Below are 12,751 nucleotides of genomic sequence, written 5' to 3'. Positions count from 1 at the left end.
AATATGCTCGAGATATTCTTACTCGTCCTCAGTTGCTCGATAGTAAACCAGTTCACACTCTCATGGTTGTTTCTCAACACCTGACTGTTGATGGTTCTCCTTTCTCTGATCCTACTCTCTACAGATCTCTTGTTGGCGCCCTTCAGTACTTGACTATTATGCGTCCAGATATTGCCTATGCTGTCAATTCTGTCAGTCAATTATTGCATGCCCCTACTGCAGATCAATTTCTTGCTGTCAAACGTATTCTTCGTTATGTCAAAGGAACACTCCACTTTGGTCTTACCTTTTGTCCATCCACTGTTCCTAGTACGCTAGTCGCTTATTCGGATGCTAATTGGGCTGGTTGTCCCGATACTCGTCGTTCTACATCCGGCTATTCTATTTATCTTGGTAACAATCTCATTTTTTGGAGTGTAAAAAAGCAACCTACTGTCTCACGCTCCAGCTGTGAATCTGAGTATCGTGCTCTTGCCACAACTGCTGCTGAACTTCTTTGGGTTGCGCATCTTTTGCATGACCTCAAGGTCCCTATTTCACAACAGCCCTTACTCTTATGTGATAACAAAAGTGCTATTTTTTTTAGCTCTAATCCCGTTTCTCACAAGCGGGCCAAACATGTTGAACTAGATTATCATTTTCTTCAAGAACTTGTTATCGCTGGCAAACTTTGCACACAATATGTACCCTCTCATCTCTAAGTTGCTGACATCTTTACAGAGAGTATTTCTCGACCTCTCTTTGAATTTTTCAAATCCAAGCTTCACGTTCGTTCAAATCCGACGCTCAGCTTGCAGGGGGTGTTAAAGATATTTGCCCTTTTATTAAAGGCAAATATATTGTATTCATTTATTATTATTTCCTTTTATTGCTATTTCCATATTATTTGAAATTTACCATATTTCTGTATTCTGTAAATGATTATAAATAAGAGAACTCTCACCACCATTTAGGTGTGGTGGATTCAGCAAACATTCACACCTACCAAACCTTAATGAATGAAAATCATAATATAAATCACACACAATCAAACAATCAAACAAGCTCAACGGGGAGATAACATCTATCAATCACCTGGAGCATAGATTAGAATCTCCCTTCCTCCATCATACCACAACGGAAGACATTAAAATAGGCATGTTTCTCAATTCTCTTGTTACATGGAAAATTTCATAATTTTATCATGTACATGTCATAATTATCCAAATTGTTCATTATATGTTCTAATCATACATATTTTAGCCACCTAAGGTACATTATGCTCGCATGCTAGCTTGTCCTAGCAATCCCTACAAGTATTACTTGCCTAAAGTCTAGGTGGTTACTTACTGAAATAGAGCATGCCCTTTGAAGCTTGCTTTTCAGCTAGCTGGAAGCCCCAAATTTCTTGAATGCTCGTTGGTATGTTGTTCCTATTCACGTGCCTCATGCGCTAGATTAAGCCTCTACGCGCACAGTCACGCGCACGTATGGACGCGCCTGAGGAAGTGAACGCGCGCTCTCATTCTACTACGTGGCGAGAGTGGGTTGGACCGTTCAAGATTGGGTGTGTGGGTTCGAATCCAGGTGCCCGTGGATTCCTTTGATTTTTCTCAGCGCAACATGCGACGGTCAATGGTTAGGTGTCAAATCAATTCAGTAGTCTGGGTCATGTGCGAGTTCTCGAATTTGGTAGCAAGCCCCAGTCTTCGAATCCCGCCGACATAGGATTTTTTCGTGATTTTCCTCTACCAATGCACGCGTGACACACGTTCTTTCTTTCTATCAGCGCACGACCCTCCCCCTGCCTGACATGTGTCGCTCCACCATTCGTCTTCTTTCTCTTCAATGATCCTTTGGTCTAGGTCGAAACTCCTATTTCTGATCTGAATCGATCATGACTCTCTTCACAGATTATGAGTGCAATCCTCCCTTCGAGTTTTCTTCGTTCTTTGAAGGTTTTGGACTATTCAAAGGTCCAAAATGTTTCTTTTATAGGTTATGTGAAAGATTTGTGAAGAAATTGACCAAATTACATCCACTTTGACCATTTTTCTAATTTTCTATCATTTTTGTTATATATTTTTTTTTTTGAGTTTATGTCATATTTCTGAGCATTTTTGTCTTCTATCTCACCTCAAAACTCGGTCTAAACTCTCAATAAAATCTAGGAAGTTCAACTTTAATGGGAAAGTTAGGTTTTAAATTTCTTGTTGGGTGCTACACATCCTATTCTCAGAATAGCTATCATTTATATGTGATCTTGGTTCATCCATATACACTTCTTTACAATGCCCACTAGCTTCTGTCTTGGTTCTTCCCCGAATTAAACTTATTGGAAAAGTTATCACTCTGATATCGATGTAACAACAAAAAAATTAGAGAAAAAAATGAATAACTAAATAATAAATAAAAAATAAGAAAGGTTGTCCCACATCGGTTGGGCTGAGTAAGTCAGGAGTTGGACTCCAATATAATGAGGGAAGTCCCTTGGTTTACTAAGTCACAAACAATTGCACCATTTCATCCCACTTCAAGAGTTCGAAGCTAATCAAAGAATACATTTTCTAACCCATTTAAATCAGCTACGAGAATCATTCTAACCCATGTAAAGTAAAGGACAAGTTCTCATGAGCAGAATTTCATAACTCACTCATAATTAAAATCGAATCACATATGATCATCATGTGAAATATTAATCTTCTCAATTAACGGATTATAAAAAGAGATTAATATTTCTTGATCCAGTCTTATATTAATCTTCTCAATTAACGGATTATAAAAAGAGATTAATATTTCTTGATCCAGTCTTATATAAACTCATTGTATAGCATACACCTTCATGTGCCACGCTACCTTGAGGTCAGGTCCGCAAGCCAACCACGACATTTATATTAGGAATCACAACCATACACCTTCATGTGCCACGCTACCTTGAGGTCAGGTCCGCAAGCCAACCACGACATTTATATTAGGAATCACAACTCTCCACAATGATATGATATTGTCCACTTTGAACATAATCTCTCATAGCTTTGCTTTGGGCTTTCTAAAAGGTCTCATACCAATAGAGATAGTATTCCTCACTTATAAACCCATGATCTTCCACTAAATTAGCCAATGTGGGACTCACTCCCAATAATAATCCTCAACAATTTACTCATCGTGCCACCAACCCATACGATAGCAAAGTCTGGAAGCTTGTACATAGCCACGTTGGCACTACACTTCAACCAATTTCTCAACTGGTCACCTTCATGTGCCACGCTGCCATGACACATTATCTTTCTAGAGTAGACATGAATTTGGTAAACAATCATACGATCTTGTGAAGAATCCGTTTGATATTCAATTGATACAAAATTTGGCGAGCATTTATATTTCTTATGGGCTGACTTTACTCTATAGGCACATGCCTGAATTTCCTCTAAAACCTCAACTTTCAAGGTTAAGGCACGGAGCCCTACTTAACCCTTTATCAAGCCTGTCATTGTCTTCTTGTCTACTCGTTGCTTCTATCTTACTTTGCCTCATCTTAACTTCAATGCACATCTCTTTTGTGTGTTAGACGATGCACTGTCCTCCTTGGTTTGTTTTGGCTCTCATGTGGCTGATGGGCACAACTTAAGGGTCGTCAATTTGTTTGTTTTGATGTGAGGATCGCAACCTACTTTGTTCATAATATGGTTGTGACATTCTCCCCCACTTAAACCTAGTTATCATCCTTGTCACAATCGCACTCTTGATTGCAACGGACTTGAGATTGTGCGGCACTCACTTTCCAATGACAAGTGAGCTAAGCCAATTTGTTCTTACGTCGCCTACGGCCAAGCGACGTATGCTCGAGCCTCTGGCCTCGGTTTAAGAAGAAGGTTTTAGAAAACGAGGGCAGAGAGAGATTTTTGAAAGAGACGTTATATAAGCAAGCAAGAGAGTAATAACAACGGCTCACAGTATATAACCTTGGGTAGGGAGTTCATTGGGGGCAGAATCACTCAATAGTTTGTGAACTCTCCCACACTCAATCTTGACATTGTCCTCAATGATGATTCAATCTTCAAACTGGTTGTTAACGAACCTGCTAGAAATATGTGATTCAGAACGAATACGAAAACTGCACACTACTTATGAGTTATCTCACTAATGGACCTTCCTTTCGTCCGCGAGACTTACAACATAATGATGAGAAAACAACTGCCCAATAGTTATGGTCTATCCCATCAAGGGCCTCCCTTGCCCTTCTCATGGACTTGGCTTGAGAGACACACCAGAAAAACCATGGAAAACTAGCTAGCGTCGGCGTATCCTCAACTAAGCTAGGAGGAGCACGCCCCAAACGTGGCCACCCTTTTCCAAAACGTGGCCACCCTTTTCCAACACTTGTATCCTATGAGTCGCACATAATACTGTACCTCTTGAAGTGAGGCTCGCAAGCCAACCATAGCATTTACTCATCATGGCACTAGCTCATACGGTAATGAAGTTTGGAAGCTTATAACACAGCAATATTGGCACTACACATTGCCAATTTCTCAACTAGCAACTTTCTTGTGGCAGCACTCCTTTGACACTTCTTTGATCTTGCTGATATTTATCAGAATTCAACTTTCCAATCAAAATCAACTCTGCTGATATTTATCAGAATTCAACTTTCCAATCAAAATCAACTCTGACTTCCTTCAAATAAACTTGTGTAAAAGACAGATTTCAGATGAATGAAATTGAGATATTAAATTGAGACTTTTACCCTTAGAAATTCGAGCAATATCTTTATCATTTCTAAGTTTCAAGTAAATTTTTGTGGTAGATTGCATCTGAGTCATTCAATCAATCCTTGATCAAGTTTGATTGTGGAGTGACTCAATTTAGAAAAAGGTTCTAAATCTTGCTTTTAGATCTTTGATCTCAAGAGGTAATCTAATTCTAGTCTTATCTCTTGGTCGATCTGAAATTTGTATAAGGAGGTGTTTCTTTGATTCAAGGGTTCTTGCTTCAACAAAAACTTGGAGCGTTAGGCTGAGGATTAGGGTTGCCTTATCAGACCATCAGAATGGTCGCTTGATAGTTGTTATTGTAGGCAAATTCCATAAGAGGTAGATGTCCGCCCAGCATCAAGAGAAATCCATGACACTACCTTGCAACATATCTTCTAAGATCTGATTTAGTCTTTTTGTTTGTTCACCCATTTGTGGGTTGAAAGTCATGCTAAGTTTTAACTGCGTTTCCAACGCTTTCAGAAGACTTTTCCAAACTGTGAGGTAAACTTGGTGTCTCGATCTGACACAATGGAGACTTGCACTCCATGCAGACATACTATCTCTTGGACTTATATTGAGCCCATCGATCCAATTGATATGTGGTCTTACCTGGAATGAAGTGAGCTAACTACCCTGATCACATTAAAACCCTGCTTGGTGTTTGACAAATTTGAGATAAAATTCATACATAATGCTCGCCCAAAGTTGGCCAAAATGGCCAGCAAAAATTACGCTCTTCCATTCAACGGTGAGGTTAATTCAAATTTTTCAAAAGTAAAAAACAACTAACGAAATCTAAGGAAACCATAGCTTTTATCTAACAAAGCATTAGCTTACAAAATCCGCTGTCCTTCTTCATCCCTGCACCCAATAACATCCTTTCAAATCCTGATATATCTTCATATTTCCTGGATGGAATGTAAAAGACGTATCACGAGCTTCAGTCATAATTTTCTCGCCTCGAGAAACACAGAGGCGATTCTGCCACATCAGATCCCCGTTTGAAGAGATTGAAAATCCCACTCGACTCTCTGTCTCTGTTTGATTCCAAAATTTTCTGAGGTCCTTGTTAGATTCGATCTCGTAAGGTTGCTTATGCCCAATTCCCATAGGCAGGACGTTCTCTTGTTGAATTTCCTTGCCCAAATTTCTACATTGTCTCTGCAATAACTCATACGTTCCCTACACATCCTCTTATGGACGATGAAGACGTATTAAGTTCCTACTAACACGCATTTGGACTTTCTTCCTCCAGATGGTGAAGGTGTGGCCATCGCTTGACCCTTTTTCCTGCTGTTCTCAACCCCAATGTTCACTAGACTATCTTGATAGTTCCACGTATTCACTTGTGAGCATGCTTATCCTGACCTAATGAAAAGTTAGAATGCAGTTATATGATCCTAATAACCACATGTTGCTACTGGACTTGGCCCTCTCCACTAAAGTACAAAGCAACTTGTCATCTATTCAGTGATCCTTCAATAGGATATCATACACACCATAACTCATCAGTGGCATAAAACGCACATCAAGCTGCTCCTGAAAGTCCATAAACATGAACTTAGCTCCTAAAGACTCCCACCAAACCTTGTAGCCATGACCTTTATAGCTTCACTCTCAAGGTTGGTTGGTGAATCTTATCTCTCTACTTTTTAACTTAACCAAAACTCACTTGATATAATGGTTTGTTTGAGGAGTACTTAATTCCTAAGTGATTGTCTTTGCCTAAATCAACAATATTGTCTAGGTCTACTATGTGGTTTGTACCAAAGCGTGCCCTAGACTATCTAAGCCTACTACGTGGTCTCCTTGGAGGCATGCTTTACATCTAAAATTATGAGCACAGGAGACAGGGTCATAGGTATATCATCTCGCACAGGAACTTATGATGTCTCATGTCCATCTCTATTGGTGGGATGTCACGCACTCTACGATGTCACCTCTCTGTCTTCCTAAGGCCAGTAAGCTATCACATGACCTTTCTCGCCCTCATTACCATATCAAAATACAATAACTCTGGATCCAAAATTGACATATAGAGTAAACCTTCACTATTTAATGCCCTCAGATGTAATCATCATAGCTACCATGTAACCCAAGATTAACATCAAATTCTTACCTAACTTACAATATATCATAAACTACTAAACAGGGTTAGACTGCATACCTAGTCGCGGCGAGGCATGTCATTGAGCTGAGTCATAGATGTGTACGACTTTCTATGAAAAAAAAAATCTATAGAACCTATAACTCGAATACTTCAAAACTCGGACTGTGACAAAGAATAAAAGCGAAAACAAATAAACATAAAAGTGAAGTAAAGTAGAATAAAAGATAAAAATACGATAAAATTAAAATAAAAGAGTAAGAAGTTTGTTGTTTCAAATATTACAAATGAATATAAATATAAAAGAAAATACCAAAGACTCCAAAATGTAAAACCGAATAACGCTCCAGAACGACCCCTTCTATGATGCACATCTCTCAAATGCTCCTCTACCTCAACTGACGGCCTACAAATACCTGAAACGGAAAGAAAAACAAGGATGAGTATAAAAGTTATACTCAGTAAGCCACCAATTTGTAGGCTCTCATCGCATTCTAGACGTAACAGATTCCCACGGTCTTCTCATTGGCTCTAGGACGTATGGTTCCGGTCCTCTCCCCTTGGGGCTATTCTAGTTTTTGTCCTTTTATTTTAAACCTTGAGAGTTTCTTATGTCGAGCTATGAATGACTGGTTACCCTCTGTGAGGCACTACCTCGTGCATGGGTCATATGAGACTATATGGTGTCTTGCTTTGGGGATGAGTTGAAACCTCTCAGGTCCATAAAGTCATCTTCATTTGGGGGGCGCAACCCCTCTCTTATCCCATTAAGCTAATGGGCTATACGACGTGAGTCTCTCGTTTTCAATGTGAAACGACTAGGAATAGTTGGATTTGGATTAGAAACCCCCTGGTCCCCCACGAATCTGTTGACACCATTAACACAACTTGCAGCCTAAGGGAAACTCTTTAAGTGGTTCGTAAATCGTGGTGGCCTCTTAGGCTCCTAGGAGAAGGTTAGGTCCAAAACGAGCTATCCCTAACCATAATACCATAGTCTTATCATAATATTTGGTTCATTAAAATTAATTGGGCATGCACACAATACTTAACTAAAATCATCGTACATCATTCTATAAAAAATAATCACACATGCTCGAGCTGTAACATCCATCAAGCACCCGGAGCTCAAATCACAAATTTTCATCTTCTTTCAGCATATAATTCACTAATTACTGTGGAAAATAAATCAAAAAGATGACTCATACAATTCATCAAATTATGCACTCATATTTTGATAACCCATATTACCTCATGATAAAAACTATCCCCTAAGGTAAATAACTAACATGCATGCAATTTCAAGTCATTTCTAGGAATATTTCTTCCTAAAATTCATGTGGCGACTTTATATGGGTGACGTGTGTCTTCTCGAACTAGTTTTCCATGTGTTAGGAGCTTCAAAATTTCTAAAATCTCTCTTTCACATGTTGTCACGTGCACACTCAGACTCATTCGTCAAAATTCCATGATTTCTGAACTAGTTTCAATTCTTTTTTAATGTTTTTGAATTTTCATAACTTTCTCTACACAAACCAAATTAACTTAGTTTTTTTCATAACTTTTTGTCAATCACATACAGAAATAAAAAAATTCGGAACTTAATTCCAAGAAAAAAAACTCTCGAATTTGAAGGAAAATCAGAATCAAAAACCTAAAAATTATACATTCCATTCTTGATTATACATTCGAGTCTTGATTCTTAATTCTTGACGAAATTGAGTGATTCAAAATCCTATAATGGTTCACCCCAAGACCACTCAGTAATTCTTGCCCAGAAACTCAGCCAAATTGAAGAAACTCACCCAAATTGAAGAATCTCAGCCAAATTCTTACTCTAAATAGATATTTAGAGTAGATTTGGATTTCTCTCTCTAACTCCCTCTCAAGAATCTTTGAACCCCATCTTTCTTTGTCTATTTTTCTTTTCTTTTCTTTCTTTTTTTACTTCATTTTAACAAATTGATTACGGATAATTCAGACTCCTAATTTGGAATGGAGAGTAGAAAATGACCAATTTACCCCTTGGGTTATCTTTGGCCTAACTTTTCTAATTTTTCACTATTTTGTTTTAATATTTTTCTTGAATATCCATATTTCAAAAAAAAAAAAAAAAAAAAATCTCTTCTACCCCTCTTGAAATTCGGTGTCTAGACCCTCAATAAAATCTCAGAAGTTTGTATTTAAAAGGAAAAATCATGTTTTTAATTTCTTGTTTGGGCTCGGGTGTTACAATGTTAAATAGTCACGACATATTCCGACTTGCCTCAATTCTAGGTCAAGTGACTTGGCTCGACCTTGCCACTATTCAGGGCCAAGGTCTCTTGTATGTAACGTCATATCTCATATATTTATCTTGGTTCCCAATTAACACAGTCCACATGTCTTGATATCATCCCAAGTTTCGAGATGTCATCGGTCATCACAGCTCACTTTATCATGCTCATCAAGAATGGACCCATGTGTCCTTAATGTCATAGGGACATCTAGAATATCCATTCATCCAGATTATATCAATGCATTGGACCTTTCCGTGTCCATGCTAAGTCATTTGCAACATCCGTTTTGAATAATAGGTGCATATTCTAACCTTCAACATATGGGCAAGGGCACAATGTCAGCACAGGTGACAATGTCCTTGAAAGACCCATTTCAAAGAAAGTCACCCAAGACACTCGTTGCTACAGGATAGCTCGTTTTGGCCACATGGCCCAGAATGGTGGAGAGTTGACATCATGTCTTCTCCTAATATATTATGAGGCATTTCTAGTCTTTATGGAGTAGGCATGATTTTGACGAACGATCTTATAGTCATATGGAGTGTGCATTTGGTTTCTGACTTACACCAAATTTGGGCGAGCATTCATATTTCCTATAAACGAACTTAACTCTAGAGCGCTTGAATTCCCTCTAGAACCCTACTTTCAAAGTTAAGGCTTGGAATTCTACCTAACCCTTTATCAATTCTATCTTTGTCCTTTTGTCTACTCGTTGTTTTATCTTACTTATTTCTTGTCTTAGCTTCAATGCACATCTCTTCGATGTGTTAGATGATGCATCTTTCACCTCGGTTGTATCATGGCACTCATCTAGTGTCCCAAAGAGCACCACTTGAGGGTCACTACTCTACTTGTCTCAATGTGAAGGTCAGAACTTACTCTATTCATAGTATGATTTTGACACTCGCTAATCTCATGGTATTATGACAGCATGAGTGTATGCCAGTCAAAGGTCAGGTTCAAGATATACGAGGCTGTCTGGGAGTCCATGTGTGCGTACATGAGGTATGTGTAGAGAACTACACTTCCAATTCTATTCAGACTCAAAGTAGGGACCAAGGAATGTCATAATATTTTATGGAATGATAAATTCGAACATGCCGACCCCAGTAATATGGTTACTTACTGAGTATTTTTAAATACTCAAGTCACGTACTACTTTTCGTCCAATTTAGAAGACAATTCGCAAAATAAAGAGTTCTAAAAGTTTATGATTGTTCTAAAAATCTCCCGTGTACCCCTTACATTACGGTCCATTATAATTATTTATGGCACTAAGAAAATTATAATTAATTATTCCCTAAGACTATGTAGGGACTAATCCAATTAAATTAATTATAAAAGAAAAAAAAAACCCTTCCGAATAAGGTTAATTATAAAACAATAGAAAAAAATAAAGAAAATAACTTTAATTTAAAAGGGAAAAAGTAATTTTTTTTTTTTTTTTTTTAAGTCTCTACATTAAGTCTAGTAACTATTTTACCTCTAAATTTGAAAGTGTTAGTGTTTTTATTCTTAAGTTTTGAATTCTAATTTTTATTTGATACCTAAATTTGAAACTATTTGTTATATGGATTTGTTTGAAAGGCTATAATTAAACTACTTTTTTATTAATTTTTCATTCCTATTATTAATAATGAACATGAATCCCAATGAAGCAGTGATGAAAAGTAAGGTGACATTGAATATGGAGCAAAAAGAAAGGGTAGAAGAAAATGATGGCTTCGGGCGTTGGGATTATACGTAGCTTTCAATGCCACTCACTCACTCACTCACTCACCCACTGACTGCGGATCTTTTCACCACTCCAACAGCCCAACCCAAACATTGGACCACGCCCATATTCTCACCAACTCTGCTCTTCCTTGCCTTCCTAAACGCCTTCAATCATCTGCCTCCTACTCCAAGAAAGTCGATGAACGCCGGTTCACCCCCTTCCAAACCACCACCGGAGGAGGGCGGCGGCGGCGGCGGAGGCGGCGGTGGCGGCGGAGGCGGCGGTGGCGGTTGAGAGAATCGGTTCCTCCTCGTGTAAGAAGCGATGTGTTGTTGTCTACACTTTCTAGCCATTATAACATGCCAGTGATTCTTCACACCGTTGTCAGTTCTTCCAGGAAAAAGCCTAGAAATCATAGCCCATTTGTTGCCGTAAATTCCATGTGCCTGCATTAACCTCTCCTCTTCCTGTTCCGTGAAGGCCGTTCGGTTAATCCTGGGGTCCAGCTGGTTTAGCCATCTCAATCTGCAACTCTTCCCTGCCAAAACAGAGTGAATTACCAAAATCTTCAAAACCCATTGTTGAAAAGGAGAGTAAAGTGTGTACCAGATCTGCCTTGGAGTTTGTGGGCTATGAGGTTCCAGTTGTGAGGGCCATGAAGGGCGACGAGTTCCTTAAGCTTGGTGTCCTCGGCGGGCCTCCAGTGTCCTCTGCCACAAAGGCTTCCGTTGGAGTGCTTCGTGGGATCTGTTTCGGTGGCCATAAGAAGTGGAAGGAGAATGAGAAATTGGGTGAATCCTATGGGCGTGGAGGGGTTGGGTTTTTTATTTGAATATTGTTTTGTTTTGTTTGTTTTTTCTGACAGATTATGGTACGGCAATGGTACTCAACTGTTACCAAGTCTTCGTGGGGGGAGAAAAAGGCATAAAATATAGTTAAACAACCCCTGAGAGTATAAGGGAAGGGTAGCGTACTAATAATTTCAGTACAATATGCTTACAAATATATGTATAAATCATACACATTCAACTTAAAATAATTTCAAACTAAAATGTGTACATAGAGACCGCAATAGTTCAACAAATTTAACTTGTTACCCTGTTTGGTTCTTAGGCTTGGGAATGGGAGAGAGAGCAGTGTGGGCGCGCAACAGCAAGCAACGAGTGTGGGCATGCGATGTGATGCAACCGCAAGGGCTAGCAACATGTGCGAGAGAAAGGGCGATGGCGGTGGTGTGGGTGAGGACAGGGAAAGGGCAATGGTTGGTAGTAAGGGCGAGGAGTTTTGAGGAGTATGCGACGATGATGTCGACAATAGCTAGAAGAAAACCTAAACGTAAATGTGTCAATATATGAATGTATGTTTTATTTCTTAATAATGGACTAGTTCGATTCGGATGGACTTAAATCTCTAATGAACTCGAAACCCAACCTAACCCTTATGATTTAGGTTGAGTTGGTTGGATTTTTTAAATTTCCGGGTTCAATGTGCACTCTAATTTTTACTCTCGATGTTTGAATTTATTGTTCATCTAGTCTTTTAAGTGTTATGATTATACACTTTTACTCTTAAATTTTCGCTATTAATGTTTACCTTTAGTACTTGTGTTCGACTTTTTTGCTAATTCAAAAAAATTAAAGAGTGGTGAAATTTTAGTTAAAATCAAGTAATTGAATTATAATTATTTTTAAATTAATTAATTTAATTAATAAAAAAATTAACATAATTGACAAAAAAAAAATTGAAAAATAGCTTTCTATTCTCAAGCCGTGATCATGTTATTTTCAAAATTATTTTTAGCTTCAAAACAAGTGACAAAATATATAATTTGTCTAATATGTATATCAACCTAAACTCGTCATAATGTATAATTAATTTATTATTGACAGGTCAAGTCATACATATTTACTAG

At 38.3% G+C, this 12,751-nt stretch overlaps 1 protein-coding gene across 1 annotated transcript; it reads right to left on the bottom strand.

The window, feature by feature from the left end:
• Positions 1 to 11,009: 11,009 nt before the first annotated feature.
• LOC111450847 (transcription factor CSA-like) lies at positions 11,010 to 11,782 on the bottom strand. The gene is made up of 2 exons (XM_023091138.1): positions 11,446 to 11,782; positions 11,010 to 11,377 (listed from the first exon to the last, which is right to left on the bottom strand). Exons 1-2 carry the CDS (start codon positions 11,600 to 11,602, stop codon positions 11,010 to 11,012), a joined length of 525 nt encoding a protein of 174 aa, XP_022946906.1. The 5' UTR covers positions 11,603 to 11,782.
• Positions 11,783 to 12,751: the final 969 nt, after the last annotated feature.

Source organism: Cucurbita moschata, unplaced genomic scaffold, assembly GCF_002738365.1.
Source record: "Cucurbita moschata cultivar Rifu unplaced genomic scaffold, Cmos_1.0 Cmo_Scf00012, whole genome shotgun sequence".
In the NCBI taxonomy this organism is placed as follows: domain Eukaryota; kingdom Viridiplantae; phylum Streptophyta; class Magnoliopsida; order Cucurbitales; family Cucurbitaceae; genus Cucurbita; species Cucurbita moschata.
Note: the sequence above shows the minus strand (reverse complement) of the source record. Positions and strands in the feature narration are given on the sequence as shown.

Bases quoted from the DNA above. Each gene is read 5' to 3' on its own strand.
- LOC111450847 (XM_023091138.1), bottom strand. From the start codon at position 11,602: ATGGCCACCGAAACAGATCCCACGAAGCACTCCAACGGAAGCCTTTGT. The intron at 11,378-11,445 runs GTACACACTTTA...CTGTTTTGGCAG, and splicing joins CAAACTCCAAGGCAGATCTG to GGAAGAGTTGCAGATTGAGA.